The following is a 24,038-nucleotide window of genomic DNA, read 5'->3' on the forward strand; positions in this document are numbered from 1 at the left end:
CGTTGATTAAATCGTCAAGATTTTATGTAAAGCAGAAGAAAATTATTAAAAATATTACAATAGATTACACGAATCATTAAGGTGCACAAATATTGTACAACACATACACATATATCTTCAATTGAAATGTTGGGTTTAATGAATCTTTCTGTTTTGATTATAATCTCCTAATGAAATAGAAACATGCGTATGAATATTTGAGTCCTTGCATTACTTATATACTTGTGTATAACAGTTTTAAATTGAAACAGAACATTTTCATTATACTGTAGATATAGACGTGTATATAATATATTTTCTTTATTTATCGAATATATATACACAGACTTTAATACTTTAGAATTGTTTCGGTTTTTGTACTTGCACAAAATATGGTATATCTATGTATTTAATAATTAAAAAAGATTTTATTTTTCATTTTTTGTATTATTCGAACTTAAGTTTCGCATAACTAAATTACATTTCATCGAAATTTTTAATAAATATATATTTCTATCGTTCTGAATGGTTTTATTAACAGGTCAAATTTTCCATTGTACCAAACGCTACGAAGAAACCCGTAATACACACATAGACACATAAGCACACAGATGTATCTTATTATATGTTATATATATTATGTTTGGTGTACAAAATATATGATAATAATATGTATCTATGTAATATAGATATATAATATATATATATATATACACTTTTATATTATACAATGAAATTATTTTAGTGATTTTCTCATATTACATATCTAGTGGAAAATTTATCTTGAATAAATATTTTTGCTGAAAGGTTATTTTTTCATCTCCATCAGTTAATTCAGACTATATAATAAATTTACATGAAACATATTATTTAATTAATGATATAAACAAATTTGTATACTCACTTTATCATATATTCTTAATCACTACTATAATTTTTTAGGTATAACTATTTCCTATATATTACTTTACTTTTAAGTCGTTCTATTTAAGACCGCCTTACGTTCTATTTACTCTTCATTTCGTCTGTTTAAGACCTTTTCTCGTTACTCTTTGGTTGATCTAGTCAAGACTGTCCTCCATTAACCTTTTTCTCAGGTCTACCTCATAGCATTTCTTTTACCCATACACATTTAAGCATATGCACTCAGAATTTCATATTTCTCTTTCGTTATTTTGTCTTATTTGTCACTCAAGATGCACTTCCCTTTTATTCTGACTCATAATACCTCAGACCTCTCCCTTCTTTTTATAAACAAATGCACCTCACAAGGAATAGATTATATTTTCATTCGACCATCGAGCGACTTATCTCGTATACAGACACACAGAAATAACTAATGCTATAATCTTCCATCTCACATATATTTACTGATAAGTGTCGTGGTCGTAAATCATTTTTTTAAGTTATTGTCTCAATTTTATCGATCAAAATGTCTGTTAAAATATTTCAATGGAAATGATATTTGAGCAATTTCTGTCATCATTTCACCATCCTATATACAAGAATATAAACGTGGAATATGTATATACGTATGCAGATACATTAACAAAACGAATATAAATATGTATACACATATATGTGCCAGTACATATTTGTGTATCGGTGTATTTAAACATCATGGAAGATAAAGTAGCAACACAAAAAGTAAAAGAAAAGAAGGTTTATTAATTGATAGATAATAAATCTATACAGGCTAAGATATAGAATATAAATATATAAATATATATATATATATATATATATATATATATATATATATATATATAACATACAAAATTACTTTCTCTGTACTAATACGCACACGAACATTGCGTGATCTGCACGATAATCATAATAAACGACCTGAAAACAATCCTTTTAATAATTTAAAAATTTAATGTCTTATTATCTTCTTCCGCTATCGGATACAAAAATGTTCAGTTTCCTTAATAGTCATCGATTCGTTCAAATTGTAAAATAGTTCAATAATAATTCAATCGATAGACGAAAAAAATGGCGTTGGTTGAAGATACTTCATTGCCGTTCAAGATACTATATAAATTAAAAAATTCTTACTTTTCTGAATTTTTACTTGTTCCGTTTGAACTGCTATGTTAGAGGTAATAACTATTTCATCGGTTGTCCTGATTTTTTGAAAATGAAAGGTAAAAACAATCGTAAAATAAAATATTTATTCGTTAATAAATTTTTGTAAATTTGAGGTGTATTTTGCCAACAAGGACTTGTTGGATTGATTTAATATTTCTCGATTTGCGTTGAATTTCATTTTTCTAATAGATACAATCAAATTATTCCTTTCATGTATATTTCTCTGATAAGTCTTCATTACGAATAGCATATCTCTCTATATTTCTTTGATTGTCATCTCTTTTGTCGCTTATTAATTTAATTTATTATTAATTTAATTAATTTAATTTAAGTCGCTGCTTTGATAAACTCTCTAACATTTGTCATTCGTGTCTTACTATTTGATTCATTGGAGAGCTTCATTCCCGACGGTACTTATCAACTTGCCATTGCTGGTGGTATGGCTTATTATGATAAATTTTCAGTAACTATGTTATGTAGTTACATTCATGGATTTACATATATTTATGTAATATGATATAAAATTTATATTCTGGCCGCCAGTTTGACGCGCAGATCACGTAAAGATAAAAAGGGATCACGGAAGTGTTCATTATTTTTAGTATATTCTCTCCTCTTACACTCTATCCTGTAGGATATATGCGTAGGATGGCTAAAGCAAAATTGCATGAATAATTTTGAAAAAACAAAAGACGATCTATTATTCGTATTATTTATCTATAATGTAGACGTATGCTCTTGAGCGCAAGATCTGGTATTAAATCAACGATCCTACTAAAATTACATAAAATGATAAAATCATTTTCTGCGCACTAATATGCACACGTGACTTCCAATCTACACGAAAATCATAATAAAGGACGTGATCCTTTCAATAGTTAAAAAATTCACTCTCGCGTGATCTTCTTCCGCCGTCGGATACACAATTTTTCAGTTTATTGAATAATTGTCGATTTGTTAAAATTGAATAATAGACTTAGAATTATTCAATCAACAGACGAAAAAAATTGCATTGTTTGTACCATTGAAATGATGTTTTGTGAAATGACAACAATGATGTTCAAATGAAGGCGAGCACTTTGTGAAAAGGTTGCGAGCACGAATTTGCATTTCTCTCGATTCCAGGAACTACTTGAACCGAATTATACGACTGTATTATATAATGGTGATCTCTAATTACAACGCTATGAATGAGTTTTCATTAGCAACAAGTACGTTTGACATCAGCTGTGTAGCAAGTGAAATTCATTTATAAGGAAAGCGATTCCGATTATTGTCACAAACCACCAGGTAATATATTTCATTTAAAATTCAACTCCGAAATGTTGGTCCGTTTTGGTACGGAAAACATTTTACGAGAATGGTATTCGTTCAATACGCATCAAATCGAGATTAATGATGTAGCAATTTGGAGCTTAGAGAAAGGAATCAATAAAATGTGGTTCCAGATTTTCTTTATCAAAGATAATTTACAGAATTTAATTATGAAAGCTGTTATGATTGAGGTAAAATATTTATGTCTTTTTTTGCTTAACAAAATTTGTCTCTGCTTTCTCCTTTCTTCTTTTTCTTTTTTAGACTTCTTCATTCATAACTATAGACAAGGATAGCGAACGTTTCGTTATTGTGTATCGTTAAATTGTGCTAGCTACATTCGAGTGAGACATGACTAATTTAGCCAATAAGCCTTACTATCTTTAACTTCAAACTAGAAAGTTGATTTCGACGATGGCTTCTCTCGGGTTATCAGCGAAGGCGGTAATAAAATAAGGAAAGTGAAAGAGAATGGGTAGGGTTCAAGGAAGAATATAAAGTTTAGAAAGGGAAGGAATGATGCTTATTGGTCGTGTACGCATCAGGATATTTCGTCCAAAATGGTTAAATAATTTCATGTTGGCTCCTTTGTAGTGGTGACCGTAGACACTCATAAATGATGAATTGTTAACTTCAGAATCGGTTCATTAGCGTACAGTGATCGATCGTATATAAATGTTCAGATACAGAACGACTCCCTTACGGTTATATAGCAATGGACCCTAAATCATGTCATAAAATATTTTTTTTTATTAATTTCATTTATATTTTTTTTATTTATTTTGGAAAAAAGATAAATTTTTTTGAGATATATTATTTCTTTAAGAGTATGAGGAGTAAGAAATTGCTATTATCGAACAATAAACATTTATTCTCAATAATAAGTTTACACTATTTTAAATTAGTATCGAATCATTCCTTGAGGTCAAAAACGTCTCTCTTTTTCTTTCTCTTTATCTCTCATTCCTTGCACACCATCTAACTTTCATTGATACAGACAGTATTGATACACGCATTTGGATGCAGACACGCAAAATTTCTTAATACGATAGACCGAGTCATATTCCTTTTAACAAAAACGGAATTCATGGAAATTTATTATAATAGCAACCGACTTTTCTTCTAAACTTTATTCATCTACTTTTTTCTGGATATGACCCACAATGATCTTAAGTGGTCAATTTCTGAAACTGTAACCAGAATATTTTTTTCTGTACTTAATTAGGTTTTTTCTAGCAATTTTATCGCTACGACTTATAGGACAATAAAAAATGAATGGATCTTAGAATAGGAGGACCGTTACTGTAATAATATGAATATTTTTGTGATATAGCTTAGACGAATGCAAATACATTGAGTAACGTTTCATTCAACGTCTGGACGCTGTAAGTGGAGAGGATACGGAAATGGCTACTTATCTCAGAAAATATTGATATAGCGAGAAAATGTTTTTTACATTATAAAAATATTGTTAACTACGAAGTGTCACGTAAACATTTAATTGCTTGTTGAAAAAACATGAATAAATATATAATTAAGATTGAATTCATCCAAAAATGAGAATAAATATCAGTAAATATAACGGAAAAGTAGAATAATTATTTTATTAAGGATAAATGCTACGTTTTCGTTGTTGATAGAAGTTGTTCTAACGTTTGCCAGCGATCAACGAGATAATATCAAATTATTGAACGATTTCAATATTAGTTAGTAATACTTTCAAACTGATTGTCGATAAATTCTAAAGTAGTTGACATTCAGGAAAAGTTCACCGACCACTTCAGAAACATAATCTCATTAGATAACATTAACTTACTCAATGTTGTTCAAATTAGAGAAAGTCTTGACCATTTATTATATAAAATCGTATGAAATAATGAAATCCTTTTGTAGTTTTTGTACAATGCTTATTTTATACGGTTAATAATTTATAACTGTTACATATTACCTACAGTTATACACAGTATTTGTTATGTTTATATATTAATTGTCTATATATTATATTTATATACATTAAACATTAGACGTCTCGCCGGCTTTAACGTAACACTCATTTTTATCAGAATTTCTTTTATTATTACTGGCCGTATTTTAATGATAAATCCTTTTAACAAAATAGCAATTATTATCTTCACATTGTGAATTTTTTATCTAAGAATGTAAAATCAATAGTAAATGCATTTTCTAGAATTTATGGAATACAATTTAAATATTATTTAAAAACAAACGTAAGGAATAAATGTAACCAGAAGATTGAATGTCAGTCCACGTGCAGAGATTAGGCGAGCATTTTACGCCGGACGTAGATCATTGGCCTATGCTCTAAAAAACGTACACGTGGATAGCAAAAAGCGACAATGCAAGAGTAAAGAGCGAAAAAAATGCTTATCTGTATAGAACACTAGGCATGATAACAGGGAGTAGAACACGTATATAATGTATAATTAACGAGTGAATTCTTCTTAATATTGTTAAATACGATGAAAAGACATTACTTGTATAGTTTGTATTTAATTGTTATAAAATGTCTGTCATTAAATACCTAAAGAAATGATTAATTTGACATAATGATCATTTTAGCATTTAAAAAATCTCATCTTCTATTTATTTTTTATTTTCTAACGGCTTTTTAGCGGGATTGTTTGGAAACAATCTCGTGAATAAATAAAGTATTCCTGCAAGAATTTACACAACTCCATATAAATCTAATACTTTAACTGATATTCATAAATAATATTAACAAATTCCTGCTAAGAATGTGAGAGAAAGAGAGGGAGAGGATGATATGAAATAAAATGAGAATTAAAAGGAAGGATATGTGTATAGGATTAGAATACCAAAATTTACATGATATAGTTTTTTCATAAACTTCCGTTGTGTATGACGCAACTATTACATATGCAGCCTCGGCTGAATCCGATAAAAAAGATTGTTTTTTGCTTGCATACTTGATAAGTTATGCATTCCTTCTCTTTCTCTCTCTCTCTCTCTCTCTCTCTCTCTCTCTCTCTGTCATTCCCTCTTCCTAATTCCCTTTCTCTCTTTCTTTCTTTCTCTAAAATAGTACGAAGCCGCCGGAGTAGAGAGGGAAATAATCAATCCAAGCTTATAGAGACGCAACGTAAAGACAGCGTTTCTCGCTTGTTTGGTAGTCCATATTTTGTCCAATCGCTGAAATCATACACCTTACGAATGAAATGTAATGAATAGCGTAATTGTTTGATGGATAATATTATATTTAAGACTGAATCAAAAAATTGGAATTTATGAATTCACTCTTCACTCGATCACTTACCCGTCGCGTGCGTTGAATAATATCACTCGATTCGTCTGGTTGAACGACCTATGAATTGACCTATGAATTGAATAATTATTGAATAATTACCTTATTTCATACTAGAAGTATTTTATCATTAAATTTTATAATTTGTAGATAAGAATTTTTAAACAAAATAGATTATTTACCTTATTTAGTTTCATCGCATGATAAGACTCTACATGTGACAGTCGAGTATTCTGATTTATGAGAAAGAGACAGAGACAGAGAGAGAGAGAGAGAGAGAGAGAGAAAGAAAGAGAGAGAATGTATTAAAATATTAATTTATTAGAAATTCGAAATAAGCAAAAATGACCTTCGAGGGATATATTAATTATTTATTCATTATATCAAATTACATGAAATAATTAGTGAAAGGTTTTTGTACAGTTTTTATTTTATACAAATAATAATTTGTTTCTGCTACAGATTTTATACTATATTTCACAGAATTCGTTATGTATATATATATTAATTATGAATGTATTGCATATATATTATATGTTTTAATTAATTTCTTCTGTCAAATTTTAATCTTATTGGTTTTGCCGGTTTTAAAGTGAGGCTTATCTTTAAACCTATTTCTGCAATTCCTACTGGATTATTTATTTTAATTAAAAATCTTAGCAGCGTAGCAATGATTGTTGTCATATTTAGCATAGCAAAATGTTGACCTAAAAAAATAAAATCAATTGTAAATGCATTTTATTTTAGAATTTTCTGGAATATATTATAAAATAATCCATAGGAGTATGTAATTACCTATGCAATTTCTTCGACCGTAACTAAATAGAAAGAAATATGTAAAACAATTCTTTCCCGATAGGAACCTATCGGGATCGAATACTAATGGCCGTGGCCAATATTTTGCGCTTCCATGAAGTTTATAAATGAGAAATACTGCTGAACTATCTTTCGGTATAATCTAACCTTCTCTCAGTTAATACAATTAATAAAAAATATTATTGCTATATAATATATTCATATTATTAATGATAAAAAACATAAAATAAGTCATTTTGTATGCAGAGATATCTTCTATATCTTGCGTCACTCTACGGGCGATGACTTGTCCTGCGAAGATGTAATGTTTCCTTGATCACACGTTCCAAAAGTTTCATACTTTTAAAATTCATTATATGTCATTGGAACATATTTTGGATCGTCCGAGCAGTAAATTCGATTAACTTCCTCATATACTTCGTCCTTTGTGATCGAAGATTTGGAAGACATGATAAGAAATTAATATGAATATAATTTACGTCGGATACGTAATGACAAATTATTGAGAAAATGTTATATATATGTACTTGAATTTCCGGGAATGTTGCAAGCATTAAGAGGACAAAGCTAATGGTTGTAGCTGAAGTTTCGCTTCCCTGAAAGCAATATACAGTTTTCCTTAATTGTCATTAATAAAAAAATGTTATTCCAATTAAAAATAATAAATATGACTTGCAGCTATAATTATTGTATTCATTTCATTGCGGATATATTGCTCCGAATATTTTCCCCTTTCGTGCGACAATTCAAATAAAAAATCTAGAAGTGTCCTTGACTTTGGTTCTTGAAAAATGAACAAGAATCTCATTAATATTATTAGTAAATGAAAAGATTCAAAACTAAATTTTATTAAACGTATATTTCATATTTTTACCTAAATTTCCCTCTGTTAATTCCCGATTAATTTTACTTTTCAATATAAATTTCTTCTTTTCTTTGATTATCTTTAGGAATAAAAAACAATAATATATATATATGAAATATAAAATTAAAATTTCGAAATTTTGAAAAGTAGGAATACAATTTAAAAAATGTTTCTTCTAATTATACTTTGTTTGTAAAGTTATGCAGATAAAACAAATACGCCTGATATTTCTTTTCTATAGCAGTGTTATAAAAAATTATATTTGGATGTAACCATAATTTGAAGATCCTCTGTGCAGCTATATCCATTCCACTGAAAGAGCAGACGAAAAATATACAATACATTAAGAAAATAAAAGTTTCATTATTATTACCATTCTAACGCTTCAGCTAATTTGCAATCCGGATTTGTCAGCGAATTTATTTTCGTACCCAGCATGCTGTCTTCCAATAAAAAGTTTAACAAAATTATATTAAACTTTAAACAAAAACGTCAATTTTATACACGTATAAATATTTCTAAATTCTACCACATATTATATCCAATGTACATAGAAAAATGTAATGGAAAACGTCTAATTCTTCTCCAACTGAAGTTTCCAAGTTTTTCATTAAAATGATAGAATAATTAATGAATACGTCTATATGCGATTTTGTATGTTTTAAAAGAAAGACGTCATTTAAAATTTTTCGATGAGGATTCCACAATGATGAATGAGGGATAATGACAAATCAAGTGATTATTAATATAACATGAAAAAAAAATCAATAATTCACGTAACGCGGGATTGTATCATTTGTTACATTCTCCCATCGATTAAATTTACGTTCGGTCTGGAGAAGGAAACCTATAAAGGACACATTTTTCAGTTGGTACAAATTTATATAATAATTTTAATTTAAAGGAGTATATTTAAGAATTTGAAAATTAGTAATAAAAATGATATTGAATTGACTTATCAATTAATTATTAATTATATCAAATCATTTCAAATTATGAGGGATTAGTGTATGATTTTTGATTTATGCAGTTAGTACGTATTTATTTTGCATACATATTATCAATTACTACGCATAAAATTCCTTACCATTGATAAAAATATAAAATATAAAATATAAAATAAAAGGAACATATAAAAGATGTAGAAAAATTTATAAAAATATGAATATACTTATAAAACTTGAATCTTTGTTATGAAGCAATTACGTTTAATACTATACTATAATCCATTACTCGGTACTTTGTGATTCTTTATTCTTTTAATCGCGCTGTTTTACTTTTAAAATTGTCAGTTCGTTAATCATGGCTTAAGCCGTGTGAAACTCAAGATTCTCTATTTCCCGTTTACATTCAAATTCAGCATTCAATAAGCAATCTAAATAATTTTTCCGAGTATGTAGTACTCCATTTGAGTCAGTAATAAAATTATCATTCTCATCTTTCACCATTTCCGTTTTATCATGGAATCCTTTTAGAAAATTATTTATCACATTGCACATACCACGGACGTTACTGCTTTGACGATTTTTATTTTTACTTGTCCTTTTTATACATATTGCTATTTTTTATACTTTTAATAATAATATTATTATTAGTAATATTGTTATGATCCGACGTAGAGAAGATTGATGTGAACTCGGAACTAGATGTCTCTAGACATACATTAGAAATTTTGACACGTAAACATCGGTTGTCATCCGTCTTCTACGGTAACCCGAACTAAGCGAACGTTCAGAAATATTTAAATATTTTATTAAAAGAGTTAATCTGTTAAATTGTTCATTGTAAATAAGTTGTTGTTTTGGTTATCAAAGTTTTTTCTTGTCTTAACGTATGGTTGTGGGTAACAATAGATAATCTATAAATTATGTTTAATAACTGTATTTATTAGCTAATGTTCTTCAAGAATTATAACTGGAAACTCTTATTTTTCTTATGAACAAGATAAATAATAATTATTGAAGAAAAATACATATTAAAATAAGAAACGAATGAAAATATAATTACACAAATTAATCATCAATCCAATGAAGAACCAAATGAATAAGATTTTATACGTCAGTGCTGTGGTTGCATTTATATTTTTCATAAGTTGTGTAATAACATAATCATTATCGAGCGATCGTGCAAAAGAAACGTTTATGTAAGCAAATTCCAATTGAATGTACAAAGTCCATAGACTACAATATTTAAATAACCAGTGCTTCCCTCTTCATTCTTTCCTTTCACTGTTACGGCAGGAGAATCATAATAGTTGCATTGTGCAATCAGTGTGTCTGTAAATTACAAAATTTATAACCATAATCGCTAGATTATATTTATTTTATTAAGTTATTTCCATACATTCTATTTGAATCAGTTCATCATGGAATTCACTGTAATATTAATTATTATTGAAACGATTTTATTTGGATTGCTCTATGGAATAGCAGAATACATTTTAAGTAAATTACATATGTTTAATAAAATTAAAGGAATTTCTGGTCCAAAAACATATTCAATTATTAGAAATGTTCATTCATTTATTAATGATACAGCTGGTAAACTTGCATCTTAAATATTTTATATGGCAGTATTTTACCCGATATTTTTTTATAATCTTTTTTTAGCTTTATTCAACCAAATATTAAATCTCGGTAAGAATTATCAATTATTGAGGCGTGTATGGCTAGAAACGAAATTATTTGTAATCGTAGACAATCCCGAATATATCAAAGTAAGATATATTAACGTTATTTTAATAATTTTTAATAACTTTTAATAATTTTTATAAATTTTTCTACATCTTTTATATGTTCCTTTTATTTTATATTTTATATTTTTATCGATGGTAAGGAATTTTATGCGTAGTAATTGATAATATGTAGGCAAAAGAAATACGTACTAACTGCATAAATCAAATATCTTCCACTAATCCCGCATAATTTGAAATGACTTGATATAATTAATAATTAATTGATAAGTCTATTCAATATCATCTTTATTACTAATTTTCAAATTCTTATATATACTCCTTTAAATTAAAATTATTATATAAATTTGTAGCAACTCAAAAATGTGTCCTTTATAAGTTTCCTTCTCCAGACCGAACGTAAATTTAATCGATGGGAGAATGTAACAAATGATACATTTCCGCGTTACGAGAATTATTGATTTTTTTTTCATGATATATTAATAATCATTAGATTAGTCATTATCTCTCATGTTTAAGTCATCTATAATTTCTTTGTTTCTTTTCCAATATTTTCATTCATATTCATTCGCTTTTTTACGCTTTTAACATGATCGATAACATAGGCGATTTATTATAATTATAGGCAATTTATTATAATTATAGCTAATTAAGGTCACCTTATAGCTAATTAAGGTCAAGCATATTATATCAAATAAATACTCATATGCTGATTTCAGATTCCTGTAACACATTATTATTATATATATATACATACATGAATTTGAATACATATATATATATATATATACATATACATATACATAACATATACAAAAAGCGAATAAACATCGTATTTATAAGATATTCATCATTCCAATAAAAAATTAATTTATAACCGGTTTATAAAGCAATACTCAGTTATCGCATTTCTTCTATTAATAAGAAGTGGGGACAGAATCAAATTTTGGTGACATCTCCGATCTTTCTAGACTGTTCTTATCCAATCAAAAGTGAAATGCCAGATGTAAGTGGTAATCACGTGAGCAAAGTCAGATTTATGTTTTCTTTAAATATTCCTCGCTTTTCTATTCCATCCTCAGTTTCTGTAAGGACAGAAGTGTGGTAAAAGTCGTTGCGTAGTGCTATCAAATTATCTGTATATCTCAACAATTATTATTAGGGATATAAGATTATTTTCATTATATTTAAGTTGCTTATATATATTCCTATTGATACAATTCATCATGTATTTCACCGTAATATTAATTATTATTCTATCAATTTTATTTGGACTATACTATGGAATAGCAGAATACTTTTTAAATAAATTACATATGCTTAATATTATCAACGGCATTCCTGGACCAAAAGCATTTCCTATAATAGGAAATGCTCATCTGTTTATTGGCGACACAACAGGTAAATTTATATCATAAATTATTTTATATTTATGTATTTCATACAATAATTATTTATAATCTCTATTCTAGCTATATTTAAACAAATAATAAATCTTGGTAAAAATTATCAATTATTGTGGCGTGTATGGATAGGCGCGAAATTATTTGTAATAGTGGAAAATCCTGAATATATCAGGGTATGATTTATTAACGTTATTTTAATAATTTTTAATAAATTCATGATCTTTTCATTTTGTATTTTTATTTTATTTCGGAAGACTGTACTCAATAATCCAAATATTACTGATAAGAGCGAGGAATATGAAATATTTAAACCTGTTGTGGGCAATGGATTGTTAACTGCTTCAGGTGAAGTATATATCTTCCACATTGTTTACTAGTACAAAAATAATTATATTAATTATGTACTATCTAATATATTCTTTTTTGTAACATTTAATCTTATGAAATTGAATAGAAAAAAATTTTTTCTCCTTTACTTACACACACAAATGAATATATGCACAAGATCTTTTTTCTTTTACTCTTTTATTATAAACATGTATGTATAGACCAACAAATTAAATAAAATATGTAAATTAAAGTAATATGTAAATTATGTAAAATAAGTGAAATATGTAAATTAAACACTAATAACTTTCTTTTTGATTTGATTTTAGCATCAGTATGGGATTCACATCGAAAAGTTTTAAATAAAATGTTCCTTATGAAAAATATAAAGTCACATATAGATGTATTTATTAATCATTCTATCGCATTAATGGAAAAATTGGAAACTTTTGTTGGAGGAGAATTAGACATTTTTGATTATGTCTTTCGCTGTACTTTGGATATAATATATGGTATTTTAATTTAGAAATTTTAATGTTTATAACATTTATGTACATTTATTTGAATTTACTATAATTTTGCTAAACTTTAAATTGGAAGATGTCACGCTGGATACGCAACTAAATTCGCTGACAAATCCAGACTGTAAATTAGCTGAATCAATAAAATGGTAATAATAATGATACTTTTATTTTGTAATATATTATGTATACTTTTAACATTTTTTGTGTGCACTTTCAGTGGGATGGATATAGCAACAAAAAGAATCTAAATTATGGTTACATCCGAACATAATTTTTTATAACACTGCTATTGGAAAGAAATTTCAGACGTGCGTGGCTTATCTGGATAACGTAACAAACAAGGTATCATTAAGGCAAATATTTTTTAAATTGCATTACTTATTTTCAAAATTAATAAATTTTAATATAATATTTTCTATACATATCGTTATTTTTTGTTCCTAAAGATAATCAAAGAAAAAATGGAATCTATGTTAAGAAGTAAAATTAATCGGCAATTGACGGCGGAAAAGTTAGGTATAAATAAGCAATATACCTTTAATAAAATTTAATTTTCAATCATGTCATTTATTAATGATAAATTCTTGTTCATCTTTCAAGGACAAAAACAGAAGACACTTCTAGATTCTTTATTCGAGTCATCGTACGAAGGAGAAATATATTCGGAGCAAGATATTCGCGATGAAATGAATACAATAATTATAGCTGTAAGTCGTATTTATTATTTTTATTTGCAATAACATTTTTTTTATTAATGACAATTAAGGAAAACTGTATATTGCTTTCAGGGAAGCGAAACTTCAGCTACAACCATTAGCTTTGTCCTCTTAATGCTTGCAACATTCCCGGAAATTCAAGTACATATATATAACATTTTCTCAATAATTTGTCATTACGTATCCGACGTAAATTATATTCATATTAATTTCTTATCATGTCTTCCAAATCTTCGATCACAAAGGACGAAGTATATGAGGAAGTTAATCGAATTTACTGCTCGGACGATCCAAAATATGTTCCAATGACATATAATGATATTAAAAGTATGAAACTTTTGGATCGTGTGATCAAGGAAACATTACGTCTATTTCCTGCAGGTCCTATCATCGCCCGGAAAGTGACGCAAGATATAAAAGGTACCTTTGCATTCAAAATAATTTTGTACGCATCTTTCCATTGTTTTACGTTTTATATTTCATTATTTATAATATGAACGTATTATATAGTACTAATATTTATTTATTTATTATATTAAGTTACAAAAAATTGGACTATACCGGAAGGATGTTCAGCAGTATTTCTCATCTATAAACTACATAGAAGTGCGAAATATTGGCCACGGCCATTAGTATTTAATCCCGATAGGTTCCTACCGGAAAGGAATTGTTCTACGTATTTCTTTCCATTTAGTTATGGTCGAAGAAATTGCATAGGTAATTGCATACTCCTATAGATTATTTGAAAGTATATTCCAGAAAATTCCAAAATAAATTGCATTTACAATTGATTTTATTTTTTTAGGTCAACATTTCGCTATGATATTGATGGCAACAGTAATCGCTACGCTGGTAAAAAGATTTAGAATTACAATAGACAAGCCAATAGAAATTGCAAAAATAGATTTAAAGATAAGCCTCACATTAAAACCAGCAAAACCAATAAGATTAAAATTTGAAAAAAGAAATTAATTAAAACATAGAATATACATGAATGAATATATTAAGTCGACCGGAAAGTAATGTTGCTTTCTTAAATTAAATTCAAACGAATGAATTTTTATCATGTTTTTATTTTTAATCACAAACACATATTGACATGCGCCGAAATGATATTACTTTCCGGTCCACGTACATACATAATTAATATGTTTATACATAACGAATTCTGGGAGTTATAACATACAATCTGTAGTAGAATCAAATTATTATCTGTATAAAATAAAAACTGTCTACTTGTGATTTCATATAACTTTATGTAATATTTATGTATTATTATACACCTTGAAGATCGTTATTGTTACTATATTCAAAGTTTCTATAAATTATTGTTTTTCAAGTAATATCACAAAAATGCATACTCGTAGAGTTTCTTCTCCGTAATGTTCTTTTAATTAACCTTTTCCTTATGGACGTCATGTTGTAAGGCAATGTACTAAATTTCTTCTATTCGGATTCGGAAAATTAAATTGATCAATGTCTGATGAGGTAAATAGATTGTGATTGAAAGAAGAATTCAATTATTCATTTCGTAATGAAATATTAAAATATTATTCTACTAAATACGATGAGATTGGTTATATCTTAGTATTATATTACCACTATAAAGGACCAATATTTTAGTAAGATACGTTCAGCAAGATAATTTCTTGTTTATTGGGACCGATACAACAGAATCCTTTTGTAAAATAAATCTCGTCCTGTATTTATCCCTTACTTTATAACGGCCAATTAGAAAGGTCTTTAGCGGGAATCCTCAACAGTTTATAAAATTCTTCTGAAATTAGTAAGACACCATATGATTTTCATCGCTCGGTCGAAGATCGTTAGAGAAGGAGAGAGAAAGAAAGAGAATGACATGAAATAAGTGTAAGAAAACAAGAAAAATGGGACATACATAAGAGTAGCATATTAACATTATGGCAATTAAGTAAATAATAATCGATCTTGGATGTTTAGTTGTCTCCTTTCTAGGAGCCTCTGATTACGAGCCTAGTGTTCATTACACGAAGAAATTTGCCTTGAAATGATGTCATTATGAATATTTGTATTCTTTCTGTTTCTCTCTCTCCTTCGAAAATCAGAGTTTACAGATAAGAAAACTAATATATCTCGTTTAACTAATCCAATTTACATGTTATATAATGTAATAGTATACATCAATATACATCAATATTCATGCCGACAAAATACTTTTGATGAAAATTAAAATTATTATATATCGTCCGATCTAGCAGATGAACCGAGAGATGTTAAAAAATAAATACGACAAGGAAGCGATCGAATCAATTGTGAATTCACATATTTCAAATGGCCTAACACTCTGGGCCGATGTCGAAGCAAACTTTAACATAGGTTTATGTAATTTCACTTCTGATTACAACAATTAATTATGGTTCCCGATTTGCTAGTGAAGTAATTTATCACCAGCTTAGCGACAGTTTTTTTTGTTTGACGACCGATTTCGTTGAAAATGTTGAGAAACTGTAAACTCAATTTGAACAAAAATAAGTTCCTGCTGCTTTTATAGTCAAGGCCAGCTTCGGCCATCTTGATCGATGTATCGACCCAATGTATCGATTCCTGTCGAATTGAATAAACACTTCTTCTTGTCTTACAGGAGAAAAAACACAGAACGATACAGATTTGTTTAATTAATATCCCATTTACATAATTCTGTTCTATTAGTTAGCGATAACTGAGGAATAATAGGGCGAAAAGATGCTCGGTATTCGACACCTTATTATTCTCTTTTACGAATTGATTTATTTTGTACAAAATCGGTCATGGAAATTTACAATGAATAACAAGATTATAATTCTAAATTATCGTTACTGCTAATTGTAAAGAACTGTGCTTAACGGCAGACTGCAACGAACTGATAATAACTGTTGCGATGAATTTAACTAGACGACTGCGAATGATAAAGTCCTGACGATGAAGTGTATTCTGATGCGGGCCCGCCTGCAGCATCAAGTCGTTAGGCGCGTACTGTGCACGCTCCTCGCCTGCACGCGCCCCCTTGCACGAGACGTTCTTTCATAAGCAATTGCGTGACGCTGTCCCTGCATGTACTTCCTTGGTCAGTTTTATCTCTACACGTGTGGCTCTTGGGCGCGCTCCGTTGCGTGAAAGAAGTATGATGCATCTTCTCGTCCTTGTTGTCCGAGCTATAGATCTACTGGTCGCGATGGATAAGGGCGACAGCATTAGCCTAGGATACCGTTTTAGGCCGTCAGCAAAATATCATTCCCCCGCGTTCCCGCAAATTAATGGGTGAACGCGCGTTCTTTAAAGGATCCCGTGAGTATTGGTCAAGTAATTGCGATATGCAGATCTCACCGTGTATTTGATTGGATGAGTTACAATTGTTTGTGTGTCTCGTGTATAATGTGTAGTTAGCTGAACTGGTTGCTAGAGAGCTTAGACGCTGTGAGTCTGAAAGATGTAGTTTGACTCCTCAGATATCGTAAATCTAAAAGGTATAACTTTACTGTCTTTTAGCCTATTTTGAACTATCCACGTAAACTCAAATGAGATTGGTAAAGGGCGGAGTTTGACCTATAGAAAGGTAAAAAATAAATGCCCATTAGTCGAGAATAGTTCGTTGGAAAGTTTAAACATTCCATGTATGCCTCTTTGTTCTAGTGCTCTTGAAGATTATAGGATTTCAATGGATATTTCAAGGCTAGGCGCAGATAGCCCGTAGCTTATCGAGTCTAGACTTTTACTTTTATTGTTTATTTATTGGTCGAGTCGACATATTTTCGAAACCCAGATATTTTACTAAGAATGCCTAAGCCCAGAGAAAGGTGGCCATGTGTTTTTTATCTGTGCGTTTTGTTTAGCTAATAGTCGATAAGTTCCCAAGAATAACTGTTTCCAAAGATGTTATATGATCCTTAAGAAAAAGTACCGTGAACAATGGAGAGACGCACGTATGCGTCAATAATCATCGTGTTTATTATATCAATGGATGTGATTTTACTAAGAGGAGTTGCAATGGAGAACTTCATGAGCACATCTTGAATGATTAATATGAATCTATTTCTCCTCGGGATTTGAGGGAGAGGGCCTACTATATCCATTGACACTTTATCATATGCAGCACCTGGTGTGTCCGTTAGTATCATTGGTTGTTTGTCTTTTACTCTGACTAACTTCGATAATTGACATTTTAGACAGTTCTGTATAAAATTTTGCATTTGTTCTTTCATATTTTTCCAATGATAACGTTGTCTTAATCTGTTATATGTTTTAGTTACTCCCTCATGTCCACCCAGGGCAGAGGCGTGATATTCTTGAATTAGGCTCTCTCTCTCTCTCTCTCTCTCTCTCTCTTTCCCTCTCTCTCGTGTTGTCTTCAAGTACTTATATACATAAATAATGCACTGCTCTCCGTTGAATATCTGTCCCAATCTTCTTTCGATATACTGCCACGGAATATTATCGATTTCGATAGTTTCGATATACATATAGTTTGAAGATCCAGCTCTTGTGCTACCGACAGTAGTGATACGAGTGCGGAGTCTAATATTTCGTCGTTCAGCATTATATTATTTGTTTGTTTGACGAGTAGAGATATTAGGTTTTGTTTACCATAGTTGATTACTTTCGAGCGACCTAGCGTTAAACCTTTATATTGTGGGAGTTTACCTATTCTGGCCGAATGTTTTGCTCCTTCACTACATGGTGTTCCGCGTATAGTGACGAAGATCGCTAAATTATCTCTATTAGAAAAAAGTTGGTCACGTGATTCTATTAGATTCCGTGAATCACTATACATTTCCTATAAATGAGGCGGCATAACGTACGGATATGAGGCAGAATCGAACATATTTTCCGAACTAGTGTTTGAATCGTTGTCCCTTTGACTAGGGTGGAGAGCTATATTCGAACCTTCATTCGTATCTAATGCCGCCGAATTCCTACTGGCGATTCTTCTCTCAATTTTTTTATTTGTTCGCTCGTTTCCAACCTACTTGAATATGGGTATTCGTCGGAGGATGTCTCATTCGACGGACGAATGGGTAGAATCTGTTTAGCTTCAAGAAGATTCCTAGATAGTGCGTCCGCATTAGTGTTAGCGGTTCCTGCTTTATAAATGATTTTGAAGCTATACTCAGCTAGTTTTAAAGCCCATTTTGTTAGCCGAGAAGTTAGATCTTTAACTGCTTTTAACCACACTAAGGGTTTCTGGTCGGTAAATAAATTAAATTCTCGTCCTTACAGATACTGACGGAAATAATGTAATGCGTAGACTATAGCTAATAGCTCTCTTTCGATTGTTGAATAGATCCTTTCAGCTTGGTTCAACGACCTTGAGCGATACGAGATTGGAAGGTCTTTGCCGATAGGGCCCTGACTCAATACGGCGCCGATTGCATTTCCCGATTCATCCGGAGTTACATTGAACTATTTTGTAAAATCAAGATATTGCAAAATGGATTCTCGAGACAATGCGTCCCAGAAAGAGGTGAATGGGTTATCCTGTACTTGGTTCCACGTGAAGGTTACCTTCTTTTTAGCAGGTCCGTAAGTGTTTTCGCTAATTTGGAAAAATCTGGTATAAATCATCGATAGTGTCCAGTAAGTCCTAAAAACTGGCGAATGTTCTTATTGTTTCGCGGTCATGAGAACTCTTTGACCGCTTCGAGCTGTTTGGGATCTGGCTTTACTTCACCTTTGCCAATTATGTGGTCTAAATACAGTACCTATTTTTTTTAGAAATTCGCATTTATCTGACTGTAATTTTAAATTGGCTAGTCTCAGCCGCTGTATTAACTATCTGAATTTAATTTCGTGTTCCCGAAGTGATTTCGCGTACAGACCACGTCATCCAGATAAACAAACATATCTTCGCCTTGGAGAACTGTTAGAACAAGGTCCATAAGACGATGAAATGTTACAGGTGCATATTTGAGGCGGAATGGCATACGATTAAATTCGTAGTGTCAATGAGGCTTCGAGAATATTATCTTTTGCCTATCTTCTCGATGCATTTCGAACTGATTAAATCCCGACTTGAGGTCGAAAATCGAGAAATACTTTGCAGATCCTAAATGATCTAAGATTTCTGTAATATTAGGTAATGGGTACGCTCCCCGTATCACTTTCTCGTTCAACCCTCTGTAATTTATTACTACTCGCCACTTTGGGTTTCCCTTCAAATCTGCTTTCTTGGAAACTACACAGATAGGTGAATTGTACGGCATGATTATTGATGGCAGGATTATTTCATCTGTTATGAGTTCTTTCGTTTATTTATCAATTTCTTTTTTGTAGATAGGCAGAAATCTATATTGTTTAGTATGTATTGGAATCTTGTCCGTTGTTATAATTTGATGGTTTATAATTTTGGTGCTTCCTAATGATTCTCTAGGCAGGTGAAAATAATCCGCACTGATGGCTAGTAGTCTTTCTACGTTTTCTCTTTTCTCTTTATTTAGGTGTTCGAGTATTAGAAAAGATCGTACCTGCTCTATTTTTACCCTTACGTTTATGTGTTTTCCTTTCTATTTGACCGGTAGTCTCGGTAACTACGGAAACGGCAGTTACAGCCTTAATAGATGCGATCGGAAACCCTTCTCCTAACTTTTTACTTCCTCGACCCACTGACTTGGCCTTACTTAGGTCGTGGATCTCACACCGCTGAAGTTTTAAAGTGGGAACTATTAGGTCGAAATCTCTTTCCGTAGTATTAATGATCTTGAGACACGCCTGACCTCGGTCATTCTTGACTAACGCATCTCCTATTAATATATCCGGGAGAGTGATCGCGAATTACTTCCCGATCTATGAACAGAATTTCCCTATCGGATGGCTCTAATGATTCCTTGGAGTTATTTACGTTCGCGCCAATTTCTCCAAGGAATTATTTGCCTAATATACCGTCCTGATAGGATAGGCAGGGTCCACTACTTGGAAGCTTTTAAGTTTATTGAGGAGATCTATTATAATAGAGCCTTATGTAGATATGTGGTTGCTAGTTATTCCACTAATTCTTATACCTTCTTCCTCATTCACTGCAATTCCGTTTCTGATAGCGTTTGCTTGGACGATGTTCACTTCTGAACTCGCATTTTTCATGAATTTGCTTTGTCCGTGGAAAATTGCCGATTTAAAAAATATCGTAGGGGCTTTGGCTGTTGGGCAATAATTATCCACATTCAATCGTCGGTGCAGGTTGCTATCATGGCCTGATTTGGACGAACATACTTGGTCGCCGGATCGCCCACATTGTTGCAGGTCGGGCCGCCTTCGGCGGTTCCCGACGCGGACGCGCCTAAATTTCGGCGAATATAGTCAAATGCCCTTTTCCAGCATTCGTTTGCCGAATGTCCTGTTCGGTTACACTAATCACATATTTCCTTAACCTTCGGGCTAGCGGGACGCGACACGTTCCTTTTAGAATCTATCTTAAGGTTTTCCTCTTTGGAGGTGTTGTTAACCCTTTCGTTTGGCGATCGAGTCGGGCGATGATTCTCTTGCGCGTGGGGAAGGACTAGCTGCAACTATCGTGTACGTAGTTGGCCGCGAGGTAGACCAGCATTTCGCGATTTGATGTCCCCATTTTCCGCACAACTCACATTTCGATTCCTTGACAGCTATCGTTCGAATGGCTATGGTCTTATACCTGTTAGGGGATTCAGCCCTTTCCTGATCTCGTGCGACCACTTGAGCAATACGTATGAGAGCGTTCGATGCGGAAATGAAATCGTAGTATCTCTCCATAATAAGCGGGATTCAAAGTTCCGGCGGTAACCCGTTTAGGATGCTATTTAATACCTCGATTTCTATCTTATGCTTTTCCTCGGAAGGAATTCCATTAGCTGGTTTTGATTCTCCTTCTATGATGGCCTGTCTTAAATCGTGCAACCTGCCTATGTAGTCTAGGACGTACTCGCTCGATTTCTTATAAGTGCTACTGAGTAAGCCTTTGTAGTAATTCATTGACCTTGAGGATTGAAATGCTGCCTTTAAGATCTCTCTTAGTTCTTCTATCTATCCCTGATGGGATCTCTTCGAAGAGTCCCATGGCTCGTTTACATGCGCGCGTAAAGCGAAGAACAGGCATATTGTGTCCAGCCGAAGTTTGGTATGCTTTCTGTTATGTCTCTCAATTTGAGCTGTGTCATTTTCAGTCTGGGTGCAGCCATCGGTCTGTATTGTACATGTTGCCTACTTCCCGATTCATTACTCAATTTCCTTTTCAATTAGTCGAGTTCTCGCCTGAGGATATCGATATCGAATTGCAGGTTTGAATCGCTTCTGGAAGAGCAACCACTCCCTTCGCGACTAGTTGGGGTATGTCTAGAGAAGTGGTTACCCTCTTGTATTTCATCGATAATTAAGAATCCATCCCATTTATCTAAATCGCGTTCGCGGCGAATTAGTAGTTGTTCTCTTTCTTCCAATTCTATTTTTTTCCTATATAGAGTAGCATTCTATTGATCGATATGCCTTTTCATATTGGCTAACTGTTCGAAGGAAGAAATTTCGTTCATAACATCTTGAGGGCTTTGTTCGCGGTGTAATAACGCGCTTTCGTAGCTTCTACTCTCTTTTTTGGTAAAGCTTACATCCGTTAAAGGAGATTCACGTGGCGAAGACATTTTGCTTGCTTGTGAAGAAAAATAGGGATTAACAACAAAAAATAATTGAAAATATAAATGAATATAATGTGATGTCAACAGTTGGATCTTGAATGGCTGCAGAGTAACCGAAGTGCCTGCAGCCTCCCAATTACACCTAACTAATCACGCGCCTCTTTTTCGGTCAATCCTTTTGGAATCTTACCAAGGGAGCGAGGCTCTTTTTTCGTCCTTTTCCTTCACAATACGGTAGTCAAACTGCGCCAGGAAAGATTTTCTTGAACATAGTTATTCAATGAAATGATGAGAGAGGCTCCGAAAATCATTCCTCGCGTCTATATTTCTTTCGTGGGTTTCTACTACTGACCCCTGAATTGGTTCCTTCTTGTTATCGATAACTGTGGACGTCTTATTTCTTTACTACGTGTTTTATAGATAGTTCTAAATAATTTATTAACTACAAACTGCAAATGATTATTCTAATGGAAAAAATAGAGAAGAAACAAATGAAAAATGATATAATTCTATAATCACACGTATTCGTGCTTATAAGGGTTTCTCTTTTTTAAAGTGTCTTTCATAGTTTCTGGCCCGACCCACACACGAAGACATGGCGATAATAATGTAACGGTGAATTTATGAACATGATTAGAAATTTAATAGATTAGTCTCGATTGTTAGTGAATATCCAAAGACAATTAATTTCAGACAAGGTTTCAATTACTCTATGGTAAAGAAAGCAATAACGAAGAAAATTTATGAGTGCATGCTTTCCATTATCAATATTTATATTACTCCATTTAGTATTTGAGATGTATATTTAAGTGTCCTTGCTAAAACTGAAATGTTATGAAAAAATAGAGGCTGGAAAAGAAATTGCAAAATCATTAAGAATATTTTATATTTGCATCGGAAAGGGTTACGCGGAAATTTATTTCGATTTGCATGATTTTCATACGTTTCATATCAGAATTGGTTTAAAATGATGACACAGTTATTGAGTCTGTATATAAATATTATAATAGAATGGCTCATTAGATTAAAAGTATTTTTTAAGTACGAATACTCAATGACAAAACTTTGATGATGACTGATGCGTTAGGCTTGTGACAAATGTATAATTTAAAAGATATTTTGTTATGGTCAATTTGCAGAAATGTGTGTTTCAGCAAATGAAGATATTTAATTAGATGCTATGTGTATGACAATAATAATTTATAAAAATTTTAAATATAACAATAATAACGATCATCAAGGTGTATAATAATACATAAATATTACATAAAGTTATATGAAATCACAAGTAGACGGATTTTATTTTATACAGACAATATTATGATTCTACTACAGATTGTATGTTATTACTCACAGAATTCATTATGTATAAATATATTAATTATGTATTAAATATATATATATTTCTTATAAGTG

At 31.1% G+C, this 24,038-nt stretch overlaps 2 protein-coding genes across 2 annotated transcripts in view; both read left to right on the forward strand.

The window, feature by feature from the left end:
* LOC124428285 (cytochrome P450 4C1-like) overlaps positions 1 to 15,209 on the forward strand; it is a 61,259-nt gene extending 46,050 nt beyond the window's left edge. Inside the window, exons 7-12 of the mRNA XM_046972198.1 lie at positions 13,744 to 13,813; positions 13,898 to 14,004; positions 14,086 to 14,154; positions 14,259 to 14,433; positions 14,554 to 14,730; positions 14,819 to 15,209. Of these exons, the coding sequence (XP_046828154.1) occupies positions 13,744 to 13,813; positions 13,898 to 14,004; positions 14,086 to 14,154; positions 14,259 to 14,433; positions 14,554 to 14,730; positions 14,819 to 14,985 (765 nt within the window). The 3' untranslated portion in view covers positions 14,986 to 15,209. The remainder of the gene's footprint in view (positions 1 to 13,743; positions 13,814 to 13,897; positions 14,005 to 14,085; positions 14,155 to 14,258; positions 14,434 to 14,553; positions 14,731 to 14,818) is intronic.
* LOC124428286 (cytochrome P450 4C1-like) lies at positions 12,150 to 13,633 on the forward strand. Its single transcript, XM_046972200.1, has 6 exons — positions 12,150 to 12,441; positions 12,513 to 12,619; positions 12,701 to 12,791; positions 13,103 to 13,285; positions 13,374 to 13,443; positions 13,515 to 13,633. Exons 1-6 carry the CDS (start codon positions 12,267 to 12,269, stop codon positions 13,543 to 13,545), a joined length of 657 nt encoding a protein of 218 aa, XP_046828156.1. The 5' UTR covers positions 12,150 to 12,266; the 3' UTR covers positions 13,546 to 13,633.
* Positions 15,210 to 24,038: the final 8,829 nt, after the last annotated feature.

The sequence above is a fragment of the Vespa crabro genome, chromosome 12, assembly GCF_910589235.1.
Source record: "Vespa crabro chromosome 12, iyVesCrab1.2, whole genome shotgun sequence".
NCBI classification, from domain to species: Eukaryota; Metazoa; Arthropoda; class Insecta; order Hymenoptera; family Vespidae; genus Vespa; species Vespa crabro.